At 32.2% G+C, this 18,940-nt stretch overlaps 2 protein-coding genes across 3 annotated transcripts; one reads left to right on the forward strand and one right to left on the reverse strand.

Annotated features, from left to right (window-relative positions):
* Positions 1 to 3,868: 3,868 nt before the first annotated feature.
* LOC132731107 (scavenger receptor cysteine-rich type 1 protein M130-like) lies at positions 3,869 to 7,834 on the reverse strand. Its single transcript, XM_060717224.1, has 2 exons — positions 7,546 to 7,834; positions 3,869 to 7,237 (listed from the first exon to the last, which is right to left on the reverse strand). Exons 1-2 carry the CDS (start codon positions 7,654 to 7,656, stop codon positions 6,266 to 6,268), a joined length of 1,083 nt encoding a protein of 360 aa, XP_060573207.1. The 5' UTR covers positions 7,657 to 7,834; the 3' UTR covers positions 3,869 to 6,265.
* A 2,878-nt stretch (positions 7,835 to 10,712) lies between these two features.
* Positions 10,713 to 12,905, forward strand: LOC132731105 (deleted in malignant brain tumors 1 protein-like). 2 transcript variants are annotated; one of them, XM_060717219.1, is made up of 3 exons: positions 10,713 to 10,870; positions 11,510 to 11,649; positions 11,934 to 12,905. In XM_060717219.1, exons 2-3 carry the CDS (start codon positions 11,539 to 11,541, stop codon positions 12,870 to 12,872), a joined length of 1,050 nt encoding a protein of 349 aa, XP_060573202.1. In that variant the 5' UTR covers positions 10,713 to 10,870; positions 11,510 to 11,538; the 3' UTR covers positions 12,873 to 12,905. The 2 variants fall into 2 exon arrangements, with proteins under 2 accessions (XP_060573202.1, XP_060573203.1); XM_060717220.1 differs by having other exon boundaries at positions 10,757 to 10,870; positions 11,516 to 11,649.
* Positions 12,906 to 18,940: the final 6,035 nt, after the last annotated feature.

The raw sequence follows: 18,940 nt of genomic DNA on the forward strand, positions 1-18,940 counted from the left end.
TAAAAATGTTACTAATTGGCCAATTACTGGAGCCATCTTTTTCATCTGATAAGTACATTTATAGTGAATTAGTATTTTGTATGGAAGTCAAGACACTATTTTTTGCTACTTAAATGACAAATTATTTCACATTTTATGCTATTTTCTTAAGGCAACAAGCATCTAACATCTAAAACCATTATTTTCATAATTGGCCTTTTTTAAGAAGTAAATATTTATCTAATTCTGAGGCATAATGTGCCTTTAAATGAAAATTCTTTCCCCTAATTGTTCAATTACAATTGCTTTGTACTAACAATCACTGGTAATTGTCGAAAGCATTTTCCACGTGACAGCTCTTGTTGTGGTTAATTTCCGAGTGTTTTTATGTTCTTTTTCTTTTGTATAAAAATACGTTTTCTATTGTCACAATATGAATCTCTTAAAAGAAAGAAACCAATGAACGAGAATCTGAATATGATGTTTCTATCTGCATCACAGTAAGTAAGCCCCACTATAATGAGCCAAACAATGGATATGCTTTGGAATGCGGGTAACTAATACATGCACTCCATTTAACCCATTACGCGATATATACGCCTTTTTTTCCCCCCCCCCCCCCTTTTTTGTTGTCTCTAATGGTGAAAAAATGCCTTATTTAGGCCCCCAACACTTGTTTTTGTTTGAGAAATGTTGTTAGAAAAAGTGACCACTTTTTCGGCACGGCCCCCAACCAAAAGATACATCAGGGGGTTGCCAGAAGGGGGATGTGCCCCCTTCTGTTTGGAGGGTTTGAAGGGGGCGGAGACCCCCTTATCGCCAAGAAAATTTTGGACTTGTGAGAGGCAATAAATGACCCCAGATTGATCATAAGGTAACGTGTAACCAACGCTGAAAAGCATTTGACTCTATTTCAATCCATTGAGAAGTTGCAGCACTTTGAAATCAATTTTGATGGAAAAAAAATCAACGCAAAATAGTGATTTTTGGCAATTTTGAGATGTCCCCTCGTTGCCATGGTAACAGAAAATTGAAGCCTGAGCATGTTTTTTCAAGGGCAATGGTCCAGTCAACATTTGTGCCAAGTTTGATTAGTGTTGAAGCAGTTTATATAGTATTATAGCAATTTGAACTTGTAACAGGAGACTTTTCAATGAAAACAGCCATTTTGCACAAAATGCTCATGAAGTAATGGGTTAATGAAAAAAGTCAAAAAATCTACAAAACTTCAATCTCTCTTCAAATTTATATGACAGGCCATGTTTAAACATGGAAAGCGCGATTTTGGGTAATTTCAAGTATTTTCATCATTTTCTGTTAACCCATTACGCGATATACACGCCTTTTAACGCCTTTTCACCCCCCCCCCTTTGTTGTCTCTAATGGTGAAAAAATGCCTTATTTAGGCCCCAACACTTGTTTTTGTTTGAGAAATATTGTTAGAAAAAGTGACCACTTTTTCGGCGCGGCCCCCAACCAAAAGATACATCAGGGGGTTGCCAGAAGGGGGGTGTGCCCCCTTCTGTTTGGGGGGGGGGGTTGAAGGGGGGGCGGAGTCCCCCTTATCGCCAAGAAAATTTTGGACTTGTGAGAGGCTATGAATGACCCCAGATTGATCATAAGGTAACGTGTAACCAACGCTGAAAAACATTTGACCTTATCTCAATCCATTGAGAAGTTGCAGCACTTTGAAATCAATTTTGATGGAAAAATCAACGCAAAATAGTGATTTTTGGCAATTTTGAGATGTCCCCTCGTTGCCATGGTAACAGAAAATTGAAGCCTGAGCATGTTGTTTCAAGGGCAGTGGTCCAGTCAACATTTGTGCCAAGTTTGATTAGTGTTGAAGCAGTTTATATAGTATTATAGCAATTTGAACTTGTAACAGGAGACTTTTCAATGAAAACATCCATTTTTCACAAAATGCTCATGAAGTAATGGGTTAACATCCACATTAATAACACTGTGCACGTATATATGTACGATTTAAGTCAGACACATGTTCAAAAGAAAGGTCCCCAAACTGATTTAATTGCTATTTAAAGTGACATTTTTCGCTGTCAAGTTGAATCGAGTTAGTTATACGATATTTCTAAAGATTGGCTTTTATAATTGTGATTTACTAATAATTGATAATGAAAAATGTGTATTAAAAAATTAAAAAAAAACTTCCTAAATTATAAAAAGACTGTCCCACTCTGTTTAAGAATTGAGAGTTATCGATTCAGTCTGAACGATATTGATAGAAAAATCCATTGGTCACGTTGATCATTGGTTATGTTGATCATTGGTCATGTTGTTCATTGGTCACGTTGATCATTGGTCATGTTGTTCATTGGTCATGTTGATCATTGGTCACGTTGATCATTGGTCACGTTGTTCATTGGTCATGTTGATCATTGGTCATGTTGTTCATTGGTCACGTTGATCATTGGTCATGTTGTTCATTGGTCATGTTGATCATTGGTCATGTTGTTCATTGGTCACGTTGATCATTGGTCATGTTGATCATTGGTCATGTTGTTCATTGGTCACGTTGATCATTGGTCATGTTGTTCACTGGTTATTTTCTTCATGGTCATGTTGTTCATTGGTCACGTTGATCATTGGTCATGTTATTCATTGGTCGTGTTGTTCATTGGTCACGTTGATCATTAGTCCCGTCGATAATCATTGGTCATGTTGTCCATTGATCACGTTGATCACATAGTAAAATATAAAATTGAACACGTCAATTATGGCAAAATGTCAAGTTTTTTTTCCTGTTCACTGACTTTCTACACTTGAATGGGCATAGTCCCACTTAAATATTCCTGTTTTCATAACGTAATTGTTGATTATTTACAATGCACATGGCTCCGTGTTCACTAAGGTCCACGGGGTGGAACCCCATATGTATTTGTGAATTTCCGCTGCACCAGATGTGAAGCATCACACCAGATGTGACTGTAAAAATAGGTCAATCGCAGGGTAATCTTTTTAACAATCCTTTTTTTAAAGAAAATCGAAATGTGATTCTACCCTCCTGACTCTCCTCTATATTACCCCTTTTTGTTTTGGATTTCTATGCAGTCTTCATCGAGATATTCTTTCCGTCGTGGGTTCTAGTGTGTCCAAAACATACAATGTGAAAGAAGAAAATGTCACTAAACGGACTAAAAAACCAGAAATTTTACAAAATCTCACTACAGACCGATGCTTAACATTCAGACAAATCCTGATTAAAACATTTATTGAGGTTTGGCTACAAACAAGGGAATCGCTGCTCAAAATTGGATAGATAACATGACATTACTTTCGTACATAATGGCGGACCATCCCATCATGTTATGCCTTAATTCAATACAGTTCTGGAGCAATACCTGTAGACGCTTGCAGAAATCAAGATCACAAGGTAGAAACATATATCTTTTTCATCGATTCTTACTTTTTTCATTCATGTTCAAATATAAATCGATGTGAACAGATGAATTAGATGTTTTGAAGTGCAATTATACATGTCAAAAGGCGATATTTTAGCATTATCATTCAAGCGCCCTGTCTGGTATATACCGGAATATGTTGTTTAGTATGTTGCTTCAACCCTTTTTAGTCTCTATTTTTAGGTGCAGAAAAAAATTAATGCTCAGCAGTCGTATTACTCCGATGGTCAGTGTAGTACTATTTGGCTTGGACAAATTTGACCAACAACAAATGACTATGAATGCAAATGACTGGCGTATGAACTTGACTTGTTAGTTACAACTGTCTAGACTTAACCGCGATACGATTTCGTTTGATTTTCTTGTGTGGTACTGTAAGACTGGGACTGTTTGCTCCAGCCAGACAAGGAAAAATGTAATAAAACAACAACAACAATGAAATCAAAATTAAAAACAATAACAAACGGTCGACATACTATAAATGTATATTTAATCTCAAGTAGATACATGCAAGTATTGTAATGTACAAAAACACAAACAATTCAATTAATTCTGCTCATACTTTTCGTTTAAGCTATATTCGGTTGTCAGCAATGAGAAGAAACATTACACGCATTCGCTTTATTTTGGTCTTTTCATTTTAATGCATACAAAGGAATAAATTTAAGAATTAAATGTTATTAGATCATTGCCCGATCAAGTTTGGCTGCATTCGATAAAAAATATCCAGTTTTGTCAAATTTGTAGATTTCGAGGTGATATCATAAGATACGAAATAAGTGCCACTTGTCCACGTTATGTTATGAAAAATATACATGAGAAAATAGTAATGCATAAAAGGACATTACTTTACCAAGAAAATGCTAAATTAAGAAGCTTTATGATCATAGAGAAAATAACATAATACCTATTACACATGGGAAAAATGGAAGACGAATAAGAAATTTTTTTCTCCTTTTTCTAACCGCACAGACATTAAGAATATATATATAGTTTTTCATTTTTCCGGCCAATTTTCCACGTTTCCCTTAAAAAGAAATCATTACCATACACTTGATTTATACAACTTTCCTCTTTATTTGGTCAAATCAGATAAAGAAATAAATATCTTACGTGATTTTAAAGATTTGAATTGAGCGACTTTTTCTGATAGCCATTTTTAGAAAGGATTCAAAGTCACGTGCATGGGCACACTGCAATAGTGTACAAAACTTACTAGACAAGAAAAATACAAAATATAGAAACTTTTTACAAATGAATAAAATTGTAAAGTAAATAACAAAATTTTCACAGAAAAATAGACAACGATCTAATATTGAATCTACATGCACATAAAAAATATAAAAAGCATAAAAAATATTAGCTCTAGATTAAAGCAGAAAAAAACTGTACATCAAAAGCTATTGACACATAGATGAAAAGTAAATCTGAATAGAAATAAAAAAGGCATAAAATAGAAGCAAAAATATAGTAACCTACATACCAACATAAAAATGTAAATGTATGTACATGATATATTTATTCAAATAATTCGAGGCATTCATTACATTGACTTTACACCTTAACCTATTGAACTAAAATGGTAGTAGAACACTAAATGAATTGATTATTGTTTCGAAATGTATCATCATTAGATTATAGGACCAAAATATCATTTTTTTCAGCTGAAAGAATACATTTATTATACTGACGTAAGTTACCCAACAAAAGTCTTCAAACTAAACTAGAATCAGTGTTACTTACATTCGTTGCATTATTTATACTGCAATGAATGCAAGTAACATTCAATAAACATAAGTCACACTTTATGTGACAGGAAATTTTTCAATGAAGTGCATTGATGTTTTTGTCATTGCAACAATTTTGTCATTTATAGGTAGATTTTTAAAAAAAGTGCATGTGATAGTAAATAAGTGTCGGTTCAGAAGCCTTACTGTCAATGCCAAATTTATATAATCTAAAGTCACGATTTGCTGGTGCATTGTTAGTCAAGTTTATATCTTAACTATCTTCACTATCTTAATATAAATTAATATATTTTAAAATATTTTTGCATAACTTAATATATTTTAAAATAATTTGGTTAAAATATGTAGTTCTACAAAACATTGTATGATGCCTGTGAATATGTGATGCGTAGGAACAAGCTTGTTGTATAAAGGTCTATGCCATACTTAGATTTCAAGTACTTGACTAGTCGTTTCGGGTCTTTATAATTGTGTGGCACATTAATAACACTAGTCACGTCGACAGCTAGAAAGGTCAACGCCATACATGAACGTCATAATAATTGTTGTACATTGCTAAATTGGCCTGATAATATCTTTTTTATTCATTTATGGATGCTGTTTGAAATAATTTGGCATCTGATAATATAAGAGATCGTTGGTTAATATTTCTTTATTCTTGTAACACTCTTTTTTGAAAGTATTCATGCCTTTATTGTAAGTCGTAGGTCATGGTTCCTTTACAAAGCACTGATTTTCGGGGCGTTGATCTTTATTAACACCAAGTCTTTTCAATAAATACATTCCAGGTTACTTCATTGTTTTAAATTCTTCAATGATACACAAACGATTAAGTTGATATAGTTTGGATCGTGCACATACACTCACTCAATAATAAATTGTTATGAATAATGAAAATACTATTCATCATTAATATTTTATTCGGGTTTTCAAATACTTAATCAATTTCCTGTACTGTTCGTACAAAAACAGTAGAAAATATCGAGAAGATATCCTTACAGTAATGATTAAAAGGCAGATAAAAATGTAGACAAATGTAATAAAAACCAATGCATTTTTGTGTGCATTATATGCATGGCTTAGTTATAAGCAATCTGATTCATAATAAACACAATTTCAGTTGTAACAGTCAACACCAGCATCCTCCCCATGATTGCAATCGGACGTGTCGAAATCAATTTTACAATAAAGCAAATTCCGTTCGTTACCTTTACATTGTACTTCATCAAACAATATAGGACCAGAACCTCTCCCATAATATGCTTCATGTCTGTGAATACCACGTTTAAAGCCCAGTGCCTTGCAGGCTACATTAGCGTCATCGACACCAAAACTATCATCACATACTGTTCCCCAAGCGCCCTTCACGAGTACTTCGAGTCTACCAGAAGAAGCCGTCGGTCCATCAACTAACCTGATTTGATTATTAACAGACGAAAACAACACATTTATAATATGTTCCGAGTTTTGTACCGCCGCAGAACAAATGTTTAACACGTCTTTACTAAATGTAGAGATTTTTTGTTCATTCTTTATGACTTCAATACTAGAAATGAATTCTTCACTGAAATTTCTATGTACTGTCGATAAAGCGTTTAGTTTGCGTGTGTTTATTACTTCACTGTCTTTTATAGTAGTTACATTTTGTGAAATTGAATCAAGTGTGTCTTGGAATTTCATAACGAATTCTAAACTGTCTTGAATACCCTTTATTTTACTCCCAATGACCTCCTTTGTGAACGACATCATTGCATTCACAGCATTGCTTGTTTCATTTTTAACTTTATCTGCTATTTCATTAGAATGCTTTTCGATTATTGTTTGAAGATCTTTTACCTCATTACTCAAATTCTCTTTCCAAGAATGAAAGAACAGTTTTTGGTCTTTGAAGCCCCGTTTGATTCTTCTGACTTGTGACTCTAAATGTGTTACTTTAGACTCAGACTCTTCCTCCTTACTGTCCGGAGCAGATGTTTGTACTGGAGTAGGTAGAAGTGATTTTTGGGAAAGAGATGCATTGATAATCATACTAAGTCGTTGCAATTCCTCAAAGTTTCTATCGGCAGATTCTCTAAGCATACCTATATCCTGTGGACAAAATATTCGTACAATATTTTAATTAAGTTTTCAGGTGATCCATATACAATGAATGATTATGTTACCAACATTTGAAGTCAAACTTTAAATAAGCAGGATTTGTGTTATTATCAAATGCAAAAGAATGATAAAAACAAAATGATAAAGGTTACTTATATTGATATATATTCCAAAATAGTCCCGAAGGTGCGACCTTAATTGCATAACAAAGAACGTTAGCCAAGTTCATTTTCTTATCAACTAAAACTTTTGAAATTCAAAATTAAAATAGTTAATATCGCAAATCATAACCATTTTACCTGAAAGACCATTGTTTGCATTGTAAACATTTTGCGCTCTAATTGCCTCAAACGATCACAATGCACAAACAATATGCAAAGGAACAGGATGCCTGCTTTGACGACACTCATGTTATACTACAACAAAGTTGGTCACTGAAAAAAGGACAATGCTTGTTAATATCATTCTATTTAATGTACTAAGAGGGGTAAAAATGATAAATATATCTGATGTCACTACATTAAATACCTAAATATCATTTATGCTATCTATTTTATAGAAACTGATAAGCTTGGTTTCACTTTCAAAAAACAAAACAAAAAGAAATTGTATGTTCTCTTAAAATACCGAAGAAAATATGAGTTTTTATTACATTTATGCAAAATGTTTCCAACAATCAAAAATTATCCATAGCAAATATACACAATTATATTTACATTCTTTATATTCAATAAATCAATTTCATTTATATTCGAATTTCAGAAAACGCACACTAGAAATAAATCCCTTGTTTAATCTAAGATGCTTTGTCCGCACGCCCTGTAGTTTGTATTTTGTTAACAACTGTGCGACCTCGAAACGAGTTATTAAATGTGCGTTTCGGTTTGTATAATTATGTCTCGCTAATACTTGTAGCACTTACAGTTTCTACATTTATACATATAAATTGGCAATAATGATCATTATATGAATCAAAATGTAACAGAATTGGGAGTTCCGCAATGTGACATATCTCGATTTAATGATGGCAATTGAGATGTTAATTTTAATATAAAAAATGTCAGGCAAAAAATTGGAACATTTTGATAAGATAAGCAAAAGCTGACTTTGCTCAAACAATGTGATCAGACAAAAGAAACTGTAACCTCAAGCCTCGCATTCACTAGTATCGACAAAACGATTGGGATCATGTTAATATTATTTTAATTGATTTGACTTCTAAATATTGTACAAAATGTGTAAATACGCCTTCTTAGTTTATAACAAATACACATATTTTATACACTTTTCAATATTCTAAGTCCATTAAAATAATGACAAATTAATTACAACAACATTAATATTATACAATATCTAGAGGCAAAATCAACTAAAGCTATTTTATTTCATCATTTGTTATCATAAAGTTAAGTTATTTTATTTAATCCTTTGTTATCATAAAAAAATAACTTTATCTTAATATCGAATTGAAGACTCTCAATACAAGTGTCTGTAAGTATTTTTTGTTTGTGTTTTGTTTTGAAAATTTATGCTATTCTCAATAGAAATAAAGTTCTTATTCTTTCTAATGTATAAACACGTTTTGAAATTATAAACAAACACTATCCATAAAGATGTTTTCTTCTTTTCAAACACATCTGATGTTTTGTCAACAAGGCCCCTTTGTAACAAGCATCTTATGTTGAGATCCACTGGACAATCCTACTTGCCAAATATCTAATCTATATGCATTGTAAATATCATTCAAGAAGATTTTAATGTGTTTTCTTTTTTGAAAGCTGTCAGTGATACACAGGCTTAATTAATTAGTTTTAGCATAAACATTACATGGAGTCACAAATACATGTATATAAGGTTATATAAACATTACAGACGTAAAAAAGATCTGTATATGTTTCTATTTTCAAAATTTCTCCATTTTCTTGGAACAAATTGCATCAAACTAAAGCACGGGCTAAGGGCGTTATTTGTCGCTTGTTGTAAACATTGCCATCCTAAAACATGCTCAATGACACCGATTTGGTCGTGTTAAGCGACATACATGATTTGTAGTCTGGTCATTGTTAAAAGATTTATTTCTGAAAAAAAAAAAAAAAAAAAAAAAAAAGAAACACTATTTTACGTTTCAGACATTGTTGGAGTGATTCTTTAAGATCCGTACAGCTTAAATGTGAGTTTTCAGAATCAGAAAAAATATATTGGTATATTATACTATGTACATATTAATATATACGTGTACAAGGGTTGATTCAGATTACTATGGTAATCGGTAAACGGCCACCTCTAACTTAGAGCTAGGAATTCAAGAAATACATTTTTGTCATTATATTTTTAGAGTTCGTTTTTAAACAAACGCCCTTAATTATACGTAAGAACGTCACTATGACATCGTCAGCAAAAATAACATCTTTTCGACGTTAATTACAGCAATATAAATAAAATTTTAAATTTGGTATTTGTTACAGCTGTTGCACCATAATGAAAAATCTTGAATGACCTAAAATTCGCACGAACATAACGTTTTGTAAGAATTTAGTCAAACGCCTAGTGAAACTTTGACAAAAAAGGCTGTGAACGAAGTGTAAGTGTGTCGCGCACTGTTATTTTAGTAACACAACAGGTTCACGGAAAGACTGACTGACCTGGTGGATTACTACATGTAGGACCGAAAGGACGTCATTTTTGGCGTCGATATATCGCTCGTTTGAAGACTGCCGAAGATAGACTATATTAAAACGACACTCATTATAAAGTAAACTAGCAATGAAACTTGCAATTTTATAAAATAGATTTTAAGTCGTTTTTAAGATGCATTTTAACTTTTGTAGTGCGGTCCACGACATAAATTTATTTAACACACTTTTCTAAGTTACACTAGCTTATTCAAAGCGACTGCTGCACAGCGCAAATTATTATGACGTTGACGTTCATAACGTCACAAATGAAATGTCGCGCTTCATGGGCAACGGCTTTAAGATGGTGTATATGTAACAAGTACTTATTGAACGTGCTTGCAAAGTTTTGTGTAACATTTTTTCACTTACTTTTAATGTAAGAGTATATTTTATGAAAATATATTTTATTTTTCCTTTATATGTGACGCAACCTAGATATAGTGTTAATCTACAAATATCTTGATCAACACATCGTACATTAACATTATATTTATCAGTTAAAAATTGTCGATATACAAACAGCAAACGATAGGAAGGAAAAAGGACATTTTAATGTTAGTCATTATTTCATTTTAGAATGCATTGTAATCACACTCAATTTCCAAAACTTTTATCGAAATTTGCTTACTTCTTACCAAAATTTTACAACTATTTGATGACATGTATTATATAAAAACTTATACATTAGTTATTAGTACAATTATGAAATAGAGAAATGTTACTGAATGGTACACCCAAATTTGTTTCATTTTCCGTTATATAATGATCTTTGTGCCAATTATCAATAAGTATAGCTGTAGAAACTGCAAGTGCTTTGAGTATTAACGAGCTATAATTATACAACCAATGGCAATAATTAAGTGATTAGTTTCAAGGTTGCAAAGTTGTTTATCAATTCTATGTGCGAGCGTGCTAAACATCTTGAATATGGATAAAATTTAGCTCAAGGGTTTTCTGTGTAAGAAAGATTTATTTAACAATAATTAAGAAGTTTATGTAAATATAATTTCACTTTTTTGCAACTGATTACTTTTTGTTTGTTTAACATGGAAACATATTCTGAATAAAACTTATATTATCTGACATTTTAAAATTATGTTACCAATACTTAAAAATATAATTTGGTTTTTGATATGTAATAAATGAAATTCAGATAATTTATTAACAAAGATAAAATCCGCTTTGTTAATGAGTTTCCTTAACTATAGTAATATAAACATGTTTATGATAATAATAATAATAATAATAATGATAATAATAATAATAATAATAATAATAATAATAATAATATAATTAATAACATGTATATCTTTAAATGTGAGACCGCCTCCGTGATCGAGGGGTTAGAGTGGATGACTTCTAATTCAGTTACCTCTCTGGCGTGGGTTCGATCCCCGGGAGATGCTTTGGTAGTTTAGAACCGAGGTAGGTAGTCAAGTACTGGTGTAACTCTCCAGGAACGATGGTTAGGAAACTACCCGCCTATATGACTGAAATACTGTTGGGAAAAGGCGTAAAATGAAACAAACAAACAAAACCTTAAATGTTATGAAAATAATTATTATATAAGTAATAATAATTGTCGTAGTTTCAGGTGACCAAATTTGTTGTAGTAACATGATTGTCGTCAAAGCAGGCATCCTGTTCATTTGCATATTGTTTGTGCATTGCGATCGTTTAAGGAAATTAGAGCGTAAAATGCTTTCAATGCAAACAATGACCTATCAGGTAAGAAACGCATCTTATGTATCATAACCTATGTTTCTATTACAATCTAAGTTGATATGGAAAATTAACTAACAAACGTTCTATAGTGTGCATTCTGGGTAGTGTTGTTAAGACAATTTTGGATATATGACTGTCATATTTTAGATTAGTCCAGCGCATTTGATATGAAAAAAACCATAACTCACTATATGTTTTTTATAAGATTATTTTTCATATATTGATCATTTTGATAGATTCACATGAACCAACTTAGCACTTTATCTATATTCTTATTTTGTTCACAGGATATAAGTATGCTTAGAGAGTCTGTTGATAGGAACTTTGAGGAATTGGAACGAATTAGTATGATAATTAATGCGTCCCTTTCGCAAACAGCACATCTACCTACTCCAGTACAAACATCTGCTCCTGACAGTAAGGAGGAAGAACCAGAATCAGATGGAACAGAATTGGAGTCAGAAGTCAGAAGACTTAAACGGGGCTTCAAAGATCAAAAAATGTTCTTTCATTCTTGGAAAGAGGATTTGGGTAATGAGGTAAAAGGTCTCCACAAAAGAATCGAAAAGCATTCAAATGAAATAGCTGACAAAGTTAATGAAACAAGCATTTCTGTGAATGCAGTGATGTCGTTCACAAAAGATACTTTGGAAGACGTTATAAGTGTCAAAGAAATACTCAAGATAATTTCGGAAAATGTGACTGCGATAAAAGATCGTGAATTGGTAAACACACTCAAACTTGGGGCTCTATCGGATGTAAATAAAAATTTCAGTGAAAGCATTATCTCGAGTCTTAGCACCATAAGGAATGAGCAGAAGAAGTCTAGTTCAGACAAAGATGTGTTTAAAACTTGTTCTGTGGCGGTACAAAACTCGGAGAAGATTATTAATCTATTGTCATCATCGGGTGAGTTTAAGGACGTACGGTTAGTTGGGGGATCGGCTTCTTCTGGTAGACTCGAAGTCTTCCTTCATGGGAAATGGGGAACAGTATGCGATGATGAATTTGGAACAAGTGAAGCTGAGGTTGCCTGCAGGACCCTGGGCTTTAATGGCGGAGGCGTTCCTAGACAAAGTGCATATTATGGTGAAGGAACTGGCCCAATTTTGTTTGATAACGTTAAATGTAATCGGAAAGAAAAGAATTTGTTTAATTGTGAAATTGATTATGACACATCCGATTGTGGACATAGCGAGGATGTTGGTGTTGAATGTAGGGACTGATCATTTGTTTGTAATGAAAAAAGGTGTTTTTTTTAACAAATCCATACACATAATGTTTTTACATACTCCTAATATATAGGTTTTCTTTATGTTAACATACTATGCTTTTATTGAATAATTTAGGATATCTTCTCTATTGGTGTTGACCTAACAGTCACATAAAATAATTTAAGCATTTGAATATCCAAAGAACATACCATATAGTTCATAAATAGTTAGTACACTTTTTTTAACATTTTATCAGTGACCGAGTGTCTTTGTACGATTAAGACTTAGTTGAGATGTCCTTAATGTTTTCCTTCGGAGAAAAAAATCTTTGAATTATATTGAAATTTATAAAAGGAATTAATGCATATACGCAAGTAACACTCCGAAATTGACATGATTATGGAATTCTTAAATGAAAAAGAAAAAAATTGCTTCAACAATAAAAATAATAAAAAATACTTGACTATTAATTAAAATGGACTTGACTGAGTATTGAAATGGACCACGTGAAAGTCTCTATGGTTATTGTTGCCAAACGTTTAGTGTTGGGGTTGAATTCGGTTTAAGCCGGTGCTACGGGGCAAACTGGATCTGAAATTGTCAACTACTTGTCTTTTTCCAGATTTTTAAGTTTTGCTCCTTATGCTTATCGATGCAAGCGATTATTTTTAATACTAAAAGGAACTTCATCGGATGTTTTTGTCTGGAAAGTGAATTTCTGATAAAATGTCATTATAATGCATATATTGTGAGAATACTATATAATCGTTTAAGAAATGTGGATGAAAAATAAGCGCTTGTGTTAATAAATAACAATATTAACGGCGCATAGATAATCAAATCTCGTTAAGTTTGAAATGTTTTGTTAGTAAAATAACTCAAATGCTTCAAATAGTTCATTAACTAGTGAGAAAAATGATATTTAGGTAACTATTACTTTTATTTGATATTTTACAAAACACATCAATATTGTACATTTTTAAATTAACGCAAATATGAGCTCAAATGTACTTTCAAATTGAAACTTCAAAACAATATTTCAACCATTATTAATAGTTTACTACCAGTGTGGTAAATTAATGCACATGCATTTAATTTTACTTCTATTCTTGACAAAGATCTTTTTGTAAATATATACTTTAAATTACCGAGTTTTTCTCCTACTTACTTTGCCTTAAAATTATGAGTAAAGCTTTCACTCGAAACTGTTTAAAGTTATTTAACCTAAAGTTTGCTGTTAGCTACAGACTCTAGCAATACAACTAGTTCAGACCAAGATCAGCCGATATATCCATGCAGTCTGATCATGGTCTGCACTGTTCACTATTCAGACAGCGGTTATTTTTAAAATTTCCCCAAAATTAATGATAAATGGTTTACCCCAGATTATAAGATAGACATAACCATTTAAGATAATGGTTAATGTATTATTTTCACGCTTATTTCCACAGCCATTTTTTCACAATTTAGATAAGGGCTAATATATTATTTTTACGCTTATTTATAAAGTCAAATTCTTTGTGTGTAAAGGTAGCTATTAGATTAAGTCCTTCCTCATGTCTATAAGAATTTATTCAAATATTTTTTCTGGAAAACAATTTTAATAAAGTTATTATGTACTTACATATATATTTCTCTCTATATATACAAAGAGAAATCACACGCAAAATCGAGCCGATTATTTTTTCTTCATGGTACATATTACTTTTATATACAGCTAGATAATGCTTTGGCATGGAACACTGATATCAGTTCTAATGATATCACCTCATCTTTTGTGAACTCTGAAAAACCAAATTTTCATTTATTTGAATTGAATCCAACTTGCTAGAAAATGGCTTTATGACATTAAAAGCATTTGCCGTTTTCTTGTATTTCTGACAATGCGTGCTAGAGAATTAGATTCATGGTTTTGAATGAAAATCCATAGCAAGTGAACAATGTCAACGTAACTAAGTCTATCCCATTGTATGAATGGAAATCGGTAAAATGAAAGAAATGCTCAAAATAAAGTACTTGAGTGACTATCGTTTTTATATAAGACTTTCGCCTCATTTCTAGGGACTGAATAAATAGGAAAATACAGTGTATTTTATAAATCAGCATCATGCTCTTTTTGCAAAGATTGGATTTTCTACCAGAATATATTAAAAATATTCATTTGTTCCTTGCTATGGACTGAAGAAATAGGAAAATATTTTAACAATCAGTATCATGTTCTTTTTGTAAAGACTGCATTGTGTACTAGAATATATTAAATATGTACACAGTTGTTCGTTTGTCATGTTCTTTTTTTAGTTATTTTCTCTTGACTTCCGTCCGTCCGTCCATCCGTCCGAAACCTTTCACGTCCGCTCCATAACTTTTTAACCGCTGATTTTTTTTTCAAAATAACTTGGCACAAGTGATCACCATAATAAGACGATGTGCATAATCTCGGTTTGATTGACTTTCATTATTGCACCTATTCATTATCCCTCATGTACATACTCAATGAAATCGAGCCTGCAATTCTCTCTTAATTTTGTTGTGCTTAATGCTTCCGAGGGATAACTTTGTTTCCAGATTTTTGTTAATGAGAGATAATAAAAGGTGAAGTATCATTTACGCCCCCTATCACCGGCGCTTAATCCCCAGCAAAAGGATTGGAAACAAATCGGGCAGATTTACTTAGTTATGGCAGTAATTCATCTTTACAATTAAGATATATGATTCAAAGTTACAAAGTGTGTTATAAAACATGTAACTCATTTTTGCTTTTATATTCAAGTTGCAATGACCATTGAATTATTCTATTAAAGCATATCTTGATTCATACAAGTATAATTAATTTGTGTGCTTTCTTTAAACATATCATGTATAACGGCTCGAACATTGACCAGGAAAACTTGTATTTTCTAAAATACGGAGGGCGAAACTGTATAAACATAACAGAGAATTCAAGGTTAAATTATTAAAGAAAATATTGCAGAGATATGAATTCATAATGTCATTAGCTTGATAAAATAGCTGCTACTGAAACGTTGTTTAATTAATTTTCAATAATGAGACGATTTTATGAACAAAAATATCAAGTTTCAGAAATTGAATTGTAGTTTTCTTTTAAAGAATCCGAGTCATTAAAATGATATAATTTGGTTGATTAGAAATTAAAAAAGAAACAAATTAAATTAACGCCTCTCGTCGGTTTCATAATTTTGTAATTCGTTTTTTTTTGTTTTGTTCATATTTTTTCGATGTCTTTCTAAGGCAAGAAGGCAACTCCGTTAATTGTTCCCGTGAGAGGTTTATAATGTAGGGCTTTTCAAACATCTGTAATAAAAGATGATAAATAATTTGCATTCAATCAAGTATTAATTATTATTTTCCAAAACCATACATAAGAAAAAATATTAAAGCACAATAAAATAACAATATCATGAAGGTCTGTTTGTACGTTTCATGTTTAAGGTGTCATGCATTTGTATTGTGTTAAAACTCTCAAAGTTGTTTGTCTAAATTTTAATGTCTTACAGTTGAAATTAGATGCGTCATGCCAGTCCGCATAGTTCTATCGGTAAGAGCGTGAGATTTGTTATTTCGACATTGTGAGTTCGATTCCCGGGCTGGCCAACTAAAATTACTAAGCAATCTTTCGGGTGAGATTTTGAATCGAGATCCCGCGTATCAGTGCTGAAACACTTGGCATTCTAAACAACCAGAATAAGTTTCTGGATTGGGGCATATTTCTGTATCCGTATCTTGCACTATCCCCCTAAATCTAAAATGACTATTACTCTTCTGGAGAACTCGCTCATATGGGCAACCGGTGGCGAGTATAAATAAACTCAGATACACAGACAATAGCTGTGTCCTTAACAAATGATACACATTGTAGATATTGTAGACATATAACCTTTTCCGACGCAGACATAGTAATATAACTAAAAGCAATTGTAATGAATATGGTTGGAAACTAATTCACTGAACATTTTGTTTTCTTTTTTCAAACATCTTATCCATTTATTTAACGAAGGAAAATTTCCGCGTTTACATCAATCAGTTAAACATACGAAATGAATTAGGTGGGTCATAAAAGTAATTTATTTGTCTACAAGTCACCACGTTAAGATCAAAATGTTTCCGGTAAATATCTGTATATAGTGTTTCGTAATGATTATCCTGTTTCCAGATATGTAATGTTATATGTCATGGCAATTTTTACGCGTTTTTATGACATTTTTTTGTTTTCTTGGTTGTTGTTAATGTTGTTTCTTGTTTTAGGGAGGGGGTAGATGTTTTTATAGATTTTATTTTGTTTTGTTTCTTATTTGCCTTGTTTTTTTAGCTATTTAAACGAATTTTCTTTCTTGGATTACTTTAAAAGAAATTATTCAATTTTTCGATGATACACTCCTCATAACTCTCGTTATTAGTTTGGCTGAGACTATTATTCAGTTGTTTCTCGCCATTATGAAGATGTCCATAAAAGAAATATTAATATAATGTCGGCTTTGACTAAAGGACAATAAAAAAAGAATCAATTATACAAAAATAAACTTTGATACAAAAATGCAAATAGTAAAGTCCGAGTGGCGATAAATATGTCTTTATTGTTTGAAGAACCTAAATAGGGAGCGAAAGCGGCAATGTTTGGTGATCGGCATCAAGGTTAATAAGACATGACATACTTTCCAAACTTCTGTTTCAATTTGTAAAAAGTATTTCAAGATTCAGGTTATTAGATATAAAGTCATTCAAGATTCCTGTAATGCTCCATATTGTATGTCTTACTGTAATCTTTTTTTAGATTAAATGTTTAAAGGCTTTTTAACCTCAGAGCCAAAACGTCCGTGTCCTAGTGATTAAGATCGTTGACTTCAAACAACTTGCAACTTATTGCTGTGGAATCGAACCCCGGCAGGGACTTCGAATTCTTTCATGTAAGGAAATTATCAAGCTAGCTAACGGAATGGTTCTTCGCAGTTATTCGTTCGTGCCTGAAATAATGCACGGAAGGGCACCTCCACCAGTAAAGCTGGATAATTGCCAATAGACCTGCACTGTGTTCGTGTGTCTTAAAGTCCAACAAAAAAAGGGAAAAAAAGCTCCTTTAATCATATTAATCATATTTTGACTTCCATACAAAAAACTAATTCCGTATGATTATACCAATTGGCGACAGAGCAAAAAAAACCTAAAGATAATTCGTGTATGTAACAAATTAGTTTTTTTGGTGCTTATCTTTGGAAACTGTAACAAGATACCAAAAACAAAAGTTTTGAGAAATGTAAATAATAGCATAAATGCGCCTGAGCGATGTAAAACAATCTTGCCAGCCTTGCAAAAACATATATTCTTTTATCATTTATCGAATCTTAGTTTACACCATTGACAAATAATGATAAAATACAATAAAACATATGAAGAAAATACAAATCGGACAAAAAAACAATCATCTGATTAACTTGAATATTTCTGCAAATGAGTGGCGTACTGCACAATAAGTTCCAAAAACTCAACACACTTTTGACCTAGATGTTTAGTATAGCACTATCTAGCTATTATCTCAAGACATCCATACAAAACAATACAACGGAGTCTAAAGGACAGCTAAATCCCATTCCGCAGTGAACATGAATGTGTACTTCTTGACCTTTTACCAACCGTGACCTTGATGTTGTTTCATGCATATCATAAGCACATAGTCTCACGATAGTGATTATTTCTGCCAAGTTATTTAAATACTTCCATAAAGTCAAAAAGTTATGGAGAACGTATAACCTTGACCTTGGGGGTAGCAACCTGGATTTTGAGCTTTGCAGATTGTGTCATGGTTGGGATCATTCGTGCCAAGTAATTTTAAAACTTTTGAATTGTCAATAAGTGGACATTTAAAATAGATGTTTTTACATTGGACCTTTGAGTGTGACCCTGACTTTCAGGGTTGTTACTTGATTATTGTGCTCTGCCAATGGTGTCATAATGGTGTCATAATGGTGATCATTTCTGCCAAGTTGTCTCAAAAACATTGCAGCGGTTAAAATGTTATGAATAGACACGGAATGTAGACTTTCTAGCATTTGATCTGTAAGTGTGAC

This window comes from Ruditapes philippinarum, unplaced genomic scaffold, assembly GCF_026571515.1.
Source record: "Ruditapes philippinarum isolate M1 unplaced genomic scaffold, ASM2657151v2 ctg7243_1_1_1_1, whole genome shotgun sequence".
Classification (NCBI taxonomy): Eukaryota; Metazoa; Mollusca; class Bivalvia; order Venerida; family Veneridae; genus Ruditapes; species Ruditapes philippinarum.